General features: G+C 38.9%; 1 protein-coding gene across 1 annotated transcript in view; it reads right to left on the bottom strand.

The window, feature by feature from the left end:
- LOC150081164 (sodium-coupled neutral amino acid transporter 9 homolog) overlaps window positions 1–15,765 on the bottom strand; it is a 240,840-nt gene that overhangs the window by 16,250 nt on the left and 208,825 nt on the right. Inside the window, exon 12 of the mRNA XM_090380964.1 lies at window positions 8,295–8,443. Within this exon, the coding sequence (XP_090237090.1) occupies window positions 8,295–8,443 (149 nt within the window). The remainder of the gene's footprint in view (window positions 1–8,294; window positions 8,444–15,765) is intronic.

The raw sequence follows: 15,765 nt of genomic DNA, 5'->3' as shown, positions 1-15,765 counted from the left end.
ACTTGATCTGGAGGTTATTCGAAGGGGCCGCCACTACTGTCTATCCAGGGGATTACCAGCAACTATCCTTGGACACTCCATCAATAACCTGAATGAAATCAGGCAGGAAAAGAAAAAAATTGCCATCCTACTACTTCAAACCTGGCAGGACAGATGGACTGCTACCAACAAGGGCCCAATCACCAAGAAATTCAAGGCCAAACCGTCAAGCTAATTTCTACGTTAAAACTACTGGGAATAGTACTTGACCCTAGCAAAGTTTGATGACGTTGTAGAGCGAATATCATCTTTTAAGGGCACAAAAGGTGATATAGTTGTACACGTTGGCACTAATAATATTAAGAGTAGGAGACCGGCAGAATTACTTAACAAGTACAGGTCACTGTTGAACAAAAGCCGAGAATTACGGTTGAATTTGAAAGTGTCTGCAATTCTGCCCAGACACAATAGGAGGGAGTATATGATGAGAGCCTTGTCGATCAATTCGGCCCTGGAAAGATTATGCAAGGCTCAAGGGGTAGAATTTTTTTCAGCCTGGACTGTACTTGTTAACAGGAGAGATTGCTTCTACAGGGATGGGATACACTTAAATAGAAAGGGGTGCAAGAATATTTGCTGATGCTATCGAGGCAGTGTTAGGTGGGTCGGAAAACTGCTAGCTTGGGGGGAGACAAAGACCAATAGATTGACAGTAGCCACTGGCAGAGGTGAAAGAGATTCTTGCACTGCTTCTATTAGAATGAGCAGAAGCCTGAAAAACAAGATGCATGGTATTTCAGAGACTGCTGGGAGCCATTGCGGTACAAGTAAACACATGGGTTGTGTTAGGGTAGCTAAGAATAGAAACAGGTGGAGGTATACTTGCGTGTACACCAATGCTAGGAGTTTAGTAAATAAATTTGATGAATTTGAGGTATTGCTCAAAACATCGAAGGCAGATATTGTTGGGATATCAGAGACGTGGTGTCACACAGATATAAGGGATGCAGAACTGCAATTTGGGGAGTACAACGTCTACAGAAAGGATAGACAGGATAGGAAGGGGGGAGGGGTTATGCTATTAGTTAAGAAACACATAAAAACCAAGGAAGTGAAGCCAGTCGACATTGCTGGACAGTGCAGTGTGGAGTCAGTTTGGTGTGACATAAACATTGGGAGATCAAAATTGAGAGTAGGAGTGTGCTGTAGGCCTAATGACTCTGATGAGTATAATAAGGAACTGTACAGGGAAATAGAGTGGGCCAGTAAATCAGAGTGTCTTATAATGGGAGATTTTAATTTCCCAGATATTGACTGGAATTTGGGGGCTGGTTACTCACACACTAGCAGGGCTTTTGTGGATTTATTGGATGATTGGTTTCTACATCAGCATGTTCGGGAGGCAACTAGAGGGAGTAATATTCTTGATTTGATTATCAGCAGTGATTCTTCATGCATTAAGAATCTGCAGATAAATGAACCACTAGGTGGCAGTGATCACAGTGTGCTGAAGTGGGATTTACTCAAAGAGGTAACTACCATTAGGGGTAAAGGGAAGGGTTATTGCTTCCGTAAAGGCGACTACGATGGACTGAGACAGTATTTAAATTCTATACAGTGGGAACAACTGATGATGTTACCAACAGCAAATTCAAAATGGGAAGCATTCAAAGAACTTATCTTGGAAGCTACTAGGCTTTACATACCAACTAAGAAATATTGTTCAAGGTTTAGGCCAAAATGGATGTCAGATGAACTAATGAGGCATATGGCAGAGAAGAAAAATGCATGGGATACATACAAATTAACACATGACACAGAAGCCTATGATAGATACAAGTTGATATGCAACCAAGTTACAAAGGAGGTTAGGCAGGCGAAGGCAGATTACGAGAAATCCTTGGCAAGGGATGCAAAGAAAAACAGCAAAGAGTTCTTTACTTATGTAAACTCTAGAAGGAAGGGGATGAATCAGATTGGTCCATTTGATATTGATGGGTCAAGTGTTGATGATCCTGCTCAGGTAGCTAACAAACTAAATGAATATTTTGCATCGACATTCACACATGAGGAGTTATTCAACTCTGGCAGTAAGCTAGAGAATCTTGTAATAACTGAAAGTAAAGTGGAGGAGAAATTGTTGAAGATAAACACAAGAAAGGCACCTGGGGTGGATGGGATCTATCCAGTTATATTAAAGGAGGCAGCAAAGGAAGTAAGCAAACCCTTAGCATAATTATGAGAGCTTCCTTGGACTCAGGGGAGGTACCCATGGACTGGAGATGTGCAAACGTGACCCCAATTCACTAAGGAGGATCAAAGGCTGACAAGTAATTATAGATCTGTGAGTTTAACTTCTGTTCTCGGAAAATTAATGGAGGCACTGGTTAAAGAAGCACTGCAGGATCATCTAGACAAGCCTTCAGTTACAGCTCGGACACAGCATGGTTTTGTTAAGGGAAAGTCTTGCCTGACCAATTTTATTGTATACTATGATGCAGTCACAAAAGAACTGGATGCAGGGAATAACTTTGATATTATATACTTGGATCTTAGAAAGGCTTTTGATACTGTTGCACATGGAAGACTGCTGCACAAATTGGAGCAGTGTGGCATTGGAGGCAAATTGCTGCTATGGATAAAGGGGTGGTTGAGGGGGAGAAGACAGAGAGTGGTAATCAACGGACACTGCTTATCGTGGACTAATGTTATTAGTGGAGTCCCTCAGGGTTCAGTATTGGGTCGTTTATTGTTTTCTGTATTTATAAATGATATTGATGATGGTATATCAAGCTTAATGTCCAAGTTTGCAGACGACACGAAGGTTGGCAGGGTTGTCAAGGACACTACTGACACTATGCTGCTGCAACTGGATCTGGAAAGGTTGAGCAGATAGGCTGAGAGGTGGCAAATGAAGTTTAACATTGACAAATGTAAAGTACTACATATGGGAAACACCAACCCCAGAGCAACTTATCAAATCAGTGGTACTACACTGACAGTGGTAGAGAATGAAAGGGACCTGGGAGTGGTTGTGCAGGCAGATATGAAGTTCTCTCAGCAGTGCAGACGGGCTGCAAGAGTAGTTCATGGTGTATTGTCAATGATATATAGGAATTTTTCTAGCAGGGATAAGGAGGTGATTATTCCCTTGTATAAGGCAATGAAAAAATTTAACACAAGAAAAGTAGAACAAGCATTAAGGGAAAACAAAGGATTTAAATCAGCAGCCATGAACAGTAATACAGAAAGACAAATGATACTGAAACTGAAGAATAGCAATGGTGTACTTATAAACAGCAGAGAAAGCTAATTCAAATAGCAGAAGACTACTATAGAGAATTATACAAGGAGCGAGGGAATGATACCAGCAGTGGGGAAGATGGATTGCAAAGTAGCAACACATACGACATACCCGATATTCTTCCTGATGAGATAGAACATGCATTGAAGAAAATGAAGAATCGGAAAGCCCCGGGGGAAGATGAAGTTACTGTAGAGTTGTTAAAATTGGAAGGAAGAGACATAACACAAAAACTGGCAAGGTTATTCACAAAGTGCATTAAAAAAGGTGTGACGCCTAAGCAGTGGAATAATGCAATCATAGTTTTGCTGCATAAGAAAGGAGATAAATCAGAAATTGGAAATTATCGACCAATTAGCTTGTTATCCCACATCTACAAGTTGTTCACAAGGGTCATTACTAACAGATTAGAAAGAATACTTGATGAGAATCAACCGAAGGAGCAAGCTGGCTTTAGGACAGGATTCTCAACTATGGATCACCTTCACGTAATATGACAGCTAATGGAGAAAGCAAATAAATATAAAACACCACTATGCCTGGCATTTGTGGAGTATGAAAAGGCATTTGACTCCATACGCATAAGGCAATGTTTCGGGCACTGGAAAGACAAGGTATTGATACCCCATATATTAGGATTTGGAAGAAAATATATGAGAGTGCTACCTCCTTTATTAGACTAGACAAAGACAGTAGCAAATTTAAAATCGAGAAAGGAGTTCGACAAGGAGACACAATATCTCCGAAGCTGTTTACTGCTGCCCTTGAGGAAGCTTTCAGAAGATTAGACTCGTCGCAGAAAGGAGTCAATGTGAACGGAGAGTACCTAAACCATTTACGATTTGCAGATGACATTGTGGTCATAAGCCACGATCCCAAAGAATTAGAGGAAAATCTTAAATAGTTATGCACAGTTAGTAAGGATATTGGATGAATATGGCTAAAACTAAAGATGAATATGGCTAAAACAAAAGTAATGATGAACAAGTATGCCACGGAAGGGGAAATAATGATTGAAGGAGCAGTAATTGAAAAGGTGGAGTCATATACTTATCTGGGAGAAGTTATTAGCTGTAATAATGATAAATGGCTGGAAGTCAAGAGTAGAATAAATTTTGGATGGATAGCATTCAGGAAATATAGTCACATACTGAAGAGCAATATCCCAGTTTGTCTGAAACATAAAATAATGAACCAATGTATACTCCCCACCATGACTTACGGAAGTGAAACTTGGGCACTCACCAAAAGAATGGAAGAGAAGCTGAGAACTACACAGCGAAGAATGGAACGAATTATATTGGGAATCACACAGTTAGATAAGAAGAGAAACACATGGATTCGGCAGCAAACTCAAGTAAAGGACATTATTATCAAAACTAAAGAACTAAAATGGTCTTTGGCAGGACACATAGTTCGAAGGCATGATGACAGATGGACTAAGAAAATAACAGAATGGTACCCAAGAGGAGCTAGAAGAAAACCTGGAAGACAAAGGCAGAGATGGATAGATGAAATTCATGAGTTTTTGGGTAGTAAATGGATGGCCAGTGCTCAAAACAGAAGGAACTGGAAAATTGCTGGAGAGGCCTTCATCCTGCAGTGGATTGAAAATGGCTGATGATGATGATGATGATGATAAGGCAATGGTCAGGCCACACTTAAGGTTGCTGTTTCCCACTACACATGGGAAACAGCAACCGCAGAGCAACGTATCAACTCTGTGGTACTACACTGACGGTGGTAGAAAATGAAAGGGACCTCGGGGTGGTTGTGCAGGCAAATATGAAGTTCTCTGAGCAGTGCAGATGGGCTGCAAGAGTAGCTCATGATGTATTGTCAGTGATATATAGGAATTTTTCTAGCAGGGTTAAGGAGGTGATTATTCCCTTGTATAAGGCAATGGTCAGGCCAAACCTAGAGTACTGTATACAGGTCTGGAGGAGTCATTTCAAGAAGGATGTAGAGCTGCTGGAACGAGTACAGAGAAGGGCAACAAAATTAGTGAATGGAACAAAGGGGTGCTCTTATGAAGAAAGGCTTAAGTTTTGCAAATTACAGTGTCTGGAGAATAGGCACCAGCGAGGTGATCTGATAGAGGTGTATAAAGCCTTGAATGGTTTGAGCATGCTCAATGCTGATGGGATTCTTCCTTTTGCTCAGAATAATCACCTGACAGGGCATAAATTCAAATTGAGAAAAGACAGATGTAGGATAGACGTGCGGAAATTTGCCTTTAGCCAGCGGGTAGTTTGTTGATGGAACAGACTTCCATCCCTTGTCGTGGAAGTTGACAGCCTAAATAAATTTAAGGCTCAGCTGGACAGGTATTTCGAAGTGTTTTTTTTTTTCTTTTTGGCTGTTGCTACATAAGCTTGCTTTCTTGCATCATATGCCTCTACTAATGCTAATGATTTTGTAATAACTGAGAGTAAAGTGGAGGAGAAATTGAAGTTAAACATAAGAAAAGCACCTGGGGTGGATGATATGTATCCAGTTATATTAAAGGAGGCAGCAAAACAACTAAGCAAACCCTTAGCCATAATTATGAGAGCATCCTTGGACTCAGGGGAGGTCCCCACGGACTGGAGATGTACAAATGTATCCCTAATTCACAAATGGGGATCGAAGGGTGACACGAGTAATTACAGACTAGTTAGTTTAACTTCTGTTCCGAGTAAAATAATGGAATCACTGGTTAAAGATGAATTGCAGGATCATCTACACAAAACTGCAGCAATAATTCAGACACAGCATCGGTTTGTTAAGGGAAAGTCTTGTCTGAAAAATTTGATAGGATATTATGATGTGGTTACAAAGGAACTGGATGCAAAAAATAATTTTGATATCATATACTTGGATTTCAGGAAAGCTTTTTACACTGATGCGCACGGATGACTATTGTACAAATTGGAGCAGAATGGTATTAAGGGTAAGTTACTACAATGGATAAAAGGATGGTTGAGTGGGAGAAGACAGAGGATGTTAATCAATGGGTGCTGCTCTTCGTGGACTAATGTTATTAGGGGAGTTCCACAGGGTTCGGTGTTGGGTCCACTGTTTTGTATATTTATCAATGATATTGATGAAGGTATATCAGGCTTAGTGTCAAAGTTTGCAGATGATACAAAGGTCGGCAAGGTTGTTAATGACAGTATTGATAACCCAGGGTTCGAGCCCGTCACCACCAAATACGGAGGATGCGGAAAGGTCAGGGAATGACCACCAAATACGGAGGATGCGGAAAAGTCAGGGAATGACCACCACATATCTCGGAGCAATATGGCCTTAGTTGCTAAATTGCTCCTAATAAACCAAATAACAAACAAACAAACAAACAATGACAGTAATGGCAGTGTGCTACTGTAACAGGATCTAGAAAATTTGGGCAGATGGGCTGAGAAGTGGCATTGGAAGTTTAACCTTGACAAATGCAAAGTACTGCATATGGGTAGAAGTAACCCCAGAGAAATGTACCAACTGTGTGGTACTACACTTAAGGTGGTAGAAAATGAAAAAGACCTGGAATTAATTGTGCGGTCAGATATGAAGTTTTCTGAGCAATGCAGACAGGCTGCCAAAGTCATTGGGTTTTGTCAATGATATATATATAGGAATTTTGCTAGCAGGGAAAAGGAAGTGATTGTCCCTCTGTATAAGGGAATGGTCAGGCCACGCCTTGAGTACTGCATACAGGTCTGGAGACCTCATTTTGAAAAGGATGTAGATTTGCTTGAGCAAATACAGAGAAGAGCAACAAGATTGGTAAGGGGAATGAAGGGATCCTCTTACCAAGAGAGGCTTAAGTTCTGCAAATTGTAATGGCTGGAGACTAGGCACCTGTGCGGTGATCTGATTGAGGTGTGTAAGGCCTTGAATGGACTGAGCACCCTGAATTCTGAAGGGATTCTTCCAGTTGTTCAGATTACTAACCTAAGGGGCATAAATTAAGGAAAGACAGATGTAGAATAGATGTGCTGAAATTTGCCTTTAGCCAGCGGGTGGTTAATTGCTGGAACAAACTTCCATCTGTCACTGTGGAAGTTGATAGTTTAAATAAATTTAAGGAGGAACTAGATAAACGTTTAGAGGGATTTCAGGAAAGCAATGGTTGTGTGAAATTTTGTTTTTTTTTTTTTCCTTTTAGCTGGTGCTGCATAAGCTCATACACTTGCTTTCTTGCATCACATGCCACTACTACTACTACCACCCTGACTTGTAATCTGTCTCGGCACAAGCACATTACAAATATTGCTTCCTCTGCATCTAAAAAACTTGGTTTTCTCTTTTGCTCTTAGCGTTACTTTTCTTCAAAACAGCTGTTCACTCTGTACAAATCACAAATTTGCCCTACCATAGAATATTGTTCCCACATCTGGGGCGGTGGCCCCCAAAACCTCTCTCAGGCTTCTAGATTTCATTCAGAAGAGGGCAGTTAGGTTAATTAATGACTCCTCTCTAACAGAGTCTCTCCACTCACTGTCTCATAGACGCTGCATGCCTCTTCTACAGATACTTCCATGGGAACTGTTCTTCTCACTTGTGCTTCTATAATTACTGCTCTCTTTCAAAACAGTCCGAACACGAGCAGCCACCAGCCAACATTCATTTATTGTCCAACTTCAAACTCACAGAACCAACTTTTCATCTTCCTCGTTTATTCACTCAACTGCCGTTTTCTGGAACAATCTTCCTTCAAAGGTATTTCCTGAAAATTAGTCTACAGAAGTTCAAGTCTAATGTCAACAAATATCTTCTTTCATCTTCTCAAACTCCAATCCAAACATGGTATTAAGTACTATAGGTTCTAATACCTCTCGTGTTTGGGGTTACATAAAAAAAAAAACATGTTAATAATAATCATAGTTATGGTAGCTAAGGAGGAATAAAATTACCAATTACTTTGCACTTAATAATTATATACATAGTACTTCCTTATGAATTGAAATTCTGTTATAATGCTTTTAAAGGTGGTTTAACACATTATCTTTTCTGTCTTTGTTATTCTTACCCTGGATAAATGGTGCCAAATGCAAAATGCATGAACTGGATCCTCACTATATAGGTAACAAGTGGAAAGAGAGTAAGTACTTGAAACAGGAGAAAGACTCTGGTTATTACAGCAAATAAATCTGAACTGTAGAAGTTATTCAGCAAATTCTGGCAAAAAAAAAATAATAATAATAATTAAATTTCAAAAAAAAAAAAAAAAAAAAATTTACATTTTACACAAAACAATTATTCAGTTTGGTATACAGCCATATTTGGTATATGCATGTTCTACAGAAGTTCAAGTCTAATGTCAACAATATCTCTTTCATCTTCTCAACCTCCAACCCAAGCATGGTACTAAGTACTATAGAGGTTCTAATACCTCTCGTGTTTGGGGTTTTCATAAAAAAAAAAAAAAAAAACATGTTATAATAATCACAGTTATGCAGCTAAGGAGGAATAAAATTACAAATTACTTTGCACTTAATAATTATATACATAGTACTTCCTTATGGATATATTCATGAATCCTGCTGCATTCATGATTTTGCCTATTTGTGATACAGTGGTGCTCAAAAAATTGCATCACCTCATTCCTTAGGTTGCTTATCCTTATAGTGGCAACTAATCTTTTAGGAAAAAAAGCTGAAAGAACATAAATAAATAATAACAATATACTTATGAAACTATTAATTGCAGAAAATATTTATTTTTATGCCTTATGGGTAAATATAGAATGAAATAAGTACTTTTCTCTAAAATAACTGTATGTTACTTATGGTTCATATAATAACAAAATTTCTATTAAAGCAGTCATTTTTTTTCATTACTTTATTCATAGTAGGATGACAGGCAGATATATAACCAAAAAACACAACAAAATTCATACTGATATTTTGTTGGACCGCCCTTTACTTTTGATGACTGCTATACTGGATAAGGTTCTGAATGTATTCCTGGGAAATCTCATGGTATGGTAAACAAACATTAATTAATATCTCCTGCACTCTCTAAGTGTTTTTGGTCTTCTGCATTACTGAAATATGCATTTTGTTCCAAACAATTTTCAACTGTATTGAAGTCTGAACTGTTCCCAGGCTAATGTGTGAATTGAGTTATCCTTCAACCATTTTTGTACCTGTGGACAGTAAAGACAGTGAAATAAATGATTTATTTAAGCAAAAGTGCAATGTTACGTAAATAAAAAACTTTTGCTAATTTTATGAATTAATACTTATTGTTTTGGCTCTATGACATGGAGCAGAGTCGTCTTGAAAAATGCAATTGGCAACATCCCCATAATGATCTCCAATTGTGGGAAGTAATTTTGTTCAAGAGTGTCCTTGTACGCTTCAGCATTCACTGTTTCACAAATTCAAGACAACCAACTCCTCTATGTGAAATTTGATTTTTTTTTTTTTTTTTTTTTTTAGGAGCATTAGCAACTAAGGCCATATTGCTCCGGGGATATGCAGTGGTCATTCCCTGATCTTTCTGCATCCTCCGTATTTGGTGGTCACGGGTTCGAATCCCGGTCTAATCAAGAAGCATGTACTACGCACTGCTGCTCCTGCCCACCTGGCTACGGAGGCACCTCTATGTGAAATATAGCCCCATATCATTTGAGATGCAGAATGCTTCACTGTGGAGACAATACAGTCAGGATGAAATTTTTCTCCTCTTCTTTGTCTAAGAGAGTCTGCTGGCCATCAAAATCATGCAAGTTGGGTGCCTCCTTAGCCAGGTGGGCAAGAGCAGCAGTGTGTAGCACATGCTTCTTGATTAGACCAGGGTTCGAGCCCATGACCACCAAATAGGAGGATGTGGAAAGGTCAGGGAATGACCATCGCATATCCCCGGAGCAATATGGCCTTAGTTGCTAACGCTCCTAAAAACCAAATAACAAACAACAACAACATGCAAGTTGAATTTTGATTAATCAGAAAAAATAACATGTTTCCACTGATCCTCACACCAACTAGCATGCTCTTTTGCCCACTTTTTTTTTTTCCTTGGGCAATGGACTACTAATCCCAATGAGAAAAGGCATCTACATACTGTAGCAGTACTTGCCTTTACTTCTATATCCTCCTCCCATGCTGTCTTGAAATCTGTTGACGAATCTTGTTTCAGACACAGATGGATCAGAAATGCAGAAGGTATTTGTGGATTGTCCACTTCCTTTCTTTCTGTTTAGACAGCCAGTTTCTGATCATTTCTGTAAGAAATGTGCCACTATTGACTGATTACAGTGAATCCTTTTAGCTATTTCATGCATAGAACATCCTTTTGCATTCAGTGCAGCAGAAGCAGCAACACTTTTCCTATGTGGATTAATTGTGAAAACTTAGCCATTGCAATAGCAAAGAATACTGAGCTCATGGCATATGCACTGTATTTATACTGCTACTTGAGTGATGCAAACATTTATGACATCATCTAAAAGAGCTAGGTAGAGATGGATGAAGTAACAGAGTAACGTCATTACAAAAAATATATAATATATTGTCAAGTTTCACAGAAATTTGGTGAATTTTCTAAGCAATGCAATTTTTTGAACACCACTATATATTTATTGGTGATATATATACTTATATAACCAATAAAGTATTCAAGACACCAATTTTTTTAAAGTTGCTTGAAGCTAAAGAAAAAGGATTGGGAAGGAATCTCTGTATAATGAATATACAAATGATTACAATGGATCGAGGTATCTCTTAGGTGCTCTTAACTGGAGAGACAACTATAAGCTTTTGAATATGAGTTTATTATAGGAATTTTAAAGGGATTTATTTGTTTCAGTGCATTTGTTGCAGTGGAGAAATTTCACACAAGAAAGATTCCAAATGGATTACCACAGAGGTTACAGGGGTTTAATTGAGCTTAATCCCCCCCCCTCAAAAAAAACTGCATGGGATAGATTAGCATTAACAGAGGCATATGCAAGAAAGCAAGCTTATACAGCATTACCCCAAAAAAAAAAAAAAAAAAAACCCCTTCCATTTCACCCATCCATTTGCTCCAAATGGATGTCTGGTTCTGCCTTCAATTCTGTTCTAGTTAAGATTGTCACAACATACTGAATTATATGAGTATTATATTTAAAGACTAAATGCACAAGGCATAATTCCATATGGGCTTAAATTAACTGTATCATATTGGTGTAGATACACCATAGTCAACCCATAAAATTAAACTATGTATGTAGTGTAAATGCATCATTTTAATTATATCTCATATTGTGGCTACCTTCACAACAAGATACCAGGTACTGCACTTGTTTGAATAAGTAACAGTAATGCTTCACTGGTAGAGAAGACTATTGTTACTTATTCTCAGTGGGCTCCAACCACCCAGACAGCACCATTTCAAGGCTTGTTGGCCTATCATCGGTGGGTGGGCAGGTACTCTGGTAATGCAAACATGCCATCACAGTTGCGAAGTTAATTCCACTATATGAGAGATGCGAAACGATGAACAGAATGATACTGTATTTAGTTTTTAATGTGCATTTAGTCTTTAAATACAGTATCATTCTGTTCATCATTTGGCATCTCTCATATTGTGGAATTAACTTTGCAACTGTGATGGCATATTTGCATTACCAGGGTACCTGTCCACCTACCGATGATAGACCAACAAGCCTTGAAACCACGGGTGTCGGCAGAATGGTGCAAGTGCACCACATTTGGATTTTGAAGTAATACACAATTAATATTTTCATTAATTTATTTTGGTGAACAAAAAATTTATTCCCACATGCACCACCACCTTGCAAAATATCCTGCTGTGTTTGAAACCATGCTGTCTGGGTGGTGCCCACTGAGAATAAGTAACAGGAGTCTTTTCTACTAGAAAAGTAGTGTTACTTATTTGAAGAAGTGCAATACCTGGTATCTCGTTGTGGTAGCCACAATATGAGATATAATTAAAAAGATACCTTTACACTATGTATATAGTTTAATTTTATGGGTTAACTATGGTGTATCTACACCGATATTATATGAGTATTATAAAACATATATGTAACTAAACTATTGACAGGGTAAGACAGGTAAATACAAGAAATCATTAGTAAAGAGAATTAAAACTGGAAACAGAGTTCTTTTTATACAAAAATAGAAGAGAGTGAATCAGACAGGTCTCTTACTTGATTGAACTAGAAAAATCATAGAAAGCCCAACAGAAGTGGCAGGCGAGTTAAATAGTTACTTTGCAATGATCTTTACAGTTAAAGACTATCTGAATCACGAGTGATGTGTGACAAGGAGTTAGACTGCCACCATAAATAAAGTGACATATCTCAGATAAGAATATATGAGGAAAACTACTGAAGATGAGTGAAAGCTACAGAAGTGGACAGTATACATCTTGTTGTACTAAAAAGGGCTGAATGTGGGTACGTCAACCTGTTGAGGATGTTAATGAAATCACTGGACTCTGAGGAGAGGATCCTGGAGTGGAGAAGCACTGATATCTCCCCAATTCATTAAAGGAGATGCAAAAAATGTGATGGGCAACTATATACCAATGAGTTTGACTACAGTAACGGAGTCTCTAATTAAGGTTAGAATACAGGATCATCTTGATAGAAACAGAATCCTTAATGAATCACAGTGTGGGTTCAAGAAGAGTAAATCTTGCTTAATAAATCTAGTTAATTATTTTTATGAAGTCATAAAACAGATGGATGCAAGAAATAGTTTTGACATTATTTATCTTGACTTTGGTCAAGCTTCTGATATGGTTCCCCATGAAATGCTATTCATGGGGAACCATATCAGATACATCAAATACACTTAAATAGAAAGGGTTGCACCCTTTCTATTTAAGTGTATTTGATGATGCTATCAAGGAAGTGTTAGGTGGGTTGGAAAACTGCTAGCTTGGGGGGATACAAGGACTAATAGATTAACAGTAGCCACTGGCAGAAGTGAAAGTGATTCTTACTATTTCTATTGGAATGAGCAGCAGCCTGGAAAACAAGATGCAGGGTATTTCAGAGACTGCCGGGAGTCACTGCGATACAAGTAAACACATGGGTTGTGTTAGAGTAGCTAAGAACAGGAACAAGTGCATATATACTTGCGGGTACACCAATGCTAGGAGTTTGGTAAATAAATTTGATGAATTTGAGATATTGTTCACAGTGTATTCACAACAGTGAATACACTGCGTACAGAAAGGATAGACAAGATACGAAGGGAGGAGGGGTTATGCTATTAGTTAAGAAACACATAAAATCCAAGGAAGTGAAGTTGACATCGCTGGAAAGTGCTGTGTCGAGTCAGTTTGGTGTGATATAAGCATTGGGAGATCAAAATTGAGAGTAGGAGTGTGCTATAGGCCTAATGACTCTGATGAGTATAATAAGAAACTGTACAGGAAAATAGAGTGGGCCAGTAAATCGGAGTGTCTTATAATGGGGGATTTTAATTTCCCAGATATTGACTGGAATTTTTGGGTTGGTCACTCACACACTAGCAAGGCTTTTGTGGATTTACTGGATGATTGATTTCTACATCAGCATGTTCAGGAGACAACTAGAGGGAGTAATAATCTTGATCTGATTATCAGTAGTGATTCTTCATGCATTAAGAATCTGCAGATAAAGGAACCATTAGGTGGAAGTGATCACAGTGTACTGAAGTGGGATTTACTCAAAGAGGTAACTACCATCAGTGGTAAAGGGAAGAGTTTTTGCTTTCGTAAAGGCAACTACGATGGCCTGAGACAGTATTTAAATTCTATAAAGTGGGACCAAATGATGATGTTACGAAAAGCAAATCAAAATGGGAAGCATTCAAAGAGCTTATCTTGGAAGCTACTAGGCTTTACATACCAACTAAGAAATACTGTTCAAGGTGTAGCCCTAAATGGATGTCAGATGAACTAATGAGACATATGGCAGAGAAGAAAAACCGCACGGGATACATATAAATTAATGGGTGACATGGAAGCCTATGATAGATATAAGCTGTTCTGTAACCAAGTCACAAAGGACATTAGGCAGGCAAAGGCAGATTATGAGAAATCCTTGGAAAAAGGATGCAAAGAAAAACAGAAAAAAGTTCTTTACCTATGTAAATTCTAGAAGGAAAGGGATGAATCAGATTGGTCCACAGGATATTGATGGTTCAACTGTTGATGATCCTGCTCAGGTGGCTAACAAACTAAACGAGTATATTTTCAATCTACATTTACACATGAGGAGTTATTCAGGAAAGAGAATGCCAGAGGTTAAGTAAGCAGTGAGCGTATATGATTTTGTAATAACTGAGAGGTTTTGTTGTTTGGGAGCATTAGCAACTAAGGCCATATTACTCCGGGATATGCTGTGGCCATTCCCTGACCTTTCCGCATCCTCCGTATTTGGTGGTGACGGCTCGTACCGCGGTCTAATCAAGAAGCGTGTGCTACGCACCACGGCTTCTTCCCACCTGACTATGGAGGCGCCAAACTGAGAGGAAAGTGGAGGAGAAATTTTGAGGATAAACATAAAAAAGGCACCCAGGGTGGATGGGATCTATCCAGTTATAGTGAAGGAGGCAGCAAAGGAAGTAAGCAAACCCATACCCATAATTATGAGAGCTTCTTTGGACCTCTTCGGGAGGTACCCATAGACTGGAGATGTGCAGATGTGACCCCAATTCACAAAGGAGGATCAAAGGCTGACACAAGTAATTATAGACCTGTGAGTTTAACTTCTGTTCCAGGAAAATTAATGAAGGCAATGGTTAAAGAAGCACTGCAGGATCATCTAGACAAGACTTCATTTATAGCTCGGACACAGCATGGTTTTGTTAAGGAAAGTCTTGCCTGACCAACTTGATTGGATACTATAATGCAGTCACAAAAGAACTGTATGCAGGGAATAACTTTGGTATTATATATTTCGATCTTAGAAAGGCTTTTGATACTGTTGCACATGGAAGACTGCTGCACAAATTGGAGCAGTGTGGCATTGGAGGCGAATTGCTGCTATGGATAAAGGGATGGTTGGGGGGGGAGAAGACAGAGTGGTAATCAATGGACACACTGCTCATCGTGGACTAATGTTATTAGTGGAGTTCGGCAGGGTTCAGTGTTGGGTCCACTGTTGTTTTTTGTATTTATAAATGATATCGATGATGGTATATCAAGCTTAATGTCCAAGTTTGCAGATGATAGAAAGGTTGGGCAGGGTTGCTAAGGACACTACTGACACTATGCTGCTGGATAGGATCTGGAAAGGTTGAGCAAATGAAGTTTAACATTCACAAATGTAAATTACTACATATGGGAAACAGTAACCCCAGAGCAACATATAAACTCTGTGGTACTACAGTGACAGTGGTAGAGAATGAAAAGGACCTGGGAGTAATTGTGCAGGCAGATTGAAGTTTTCTGAGCACTGCAGATGGGCTGCAAGAGTAGCTCATGGTGTCTTGTCAATGATAAACAGGAATTTTTTCTAGCAGGGATAGGTTATCCTGTGTTATCCCCCTTGT

Source organism: Mastigoproctus giganteus, chromosome 9 (genome assembly GCF_048544385.1).
Source record: "Mastigoproctus giganteus isolate SK-2022 chromosome 9, ASM4854438v1, whole genome shotgun sequence".
NCBI classification, from domain to species: domain Eukaryota; kingdom Metazoa; phylum Arthropoda; class Arachnida; order Uropygi; family Thelyphonidae; genus Mastigoproctus; species Mastigoproctus giganteus.
This window is presented reverse-complemented; position numbering and strand designations above follow the sequence as displayed.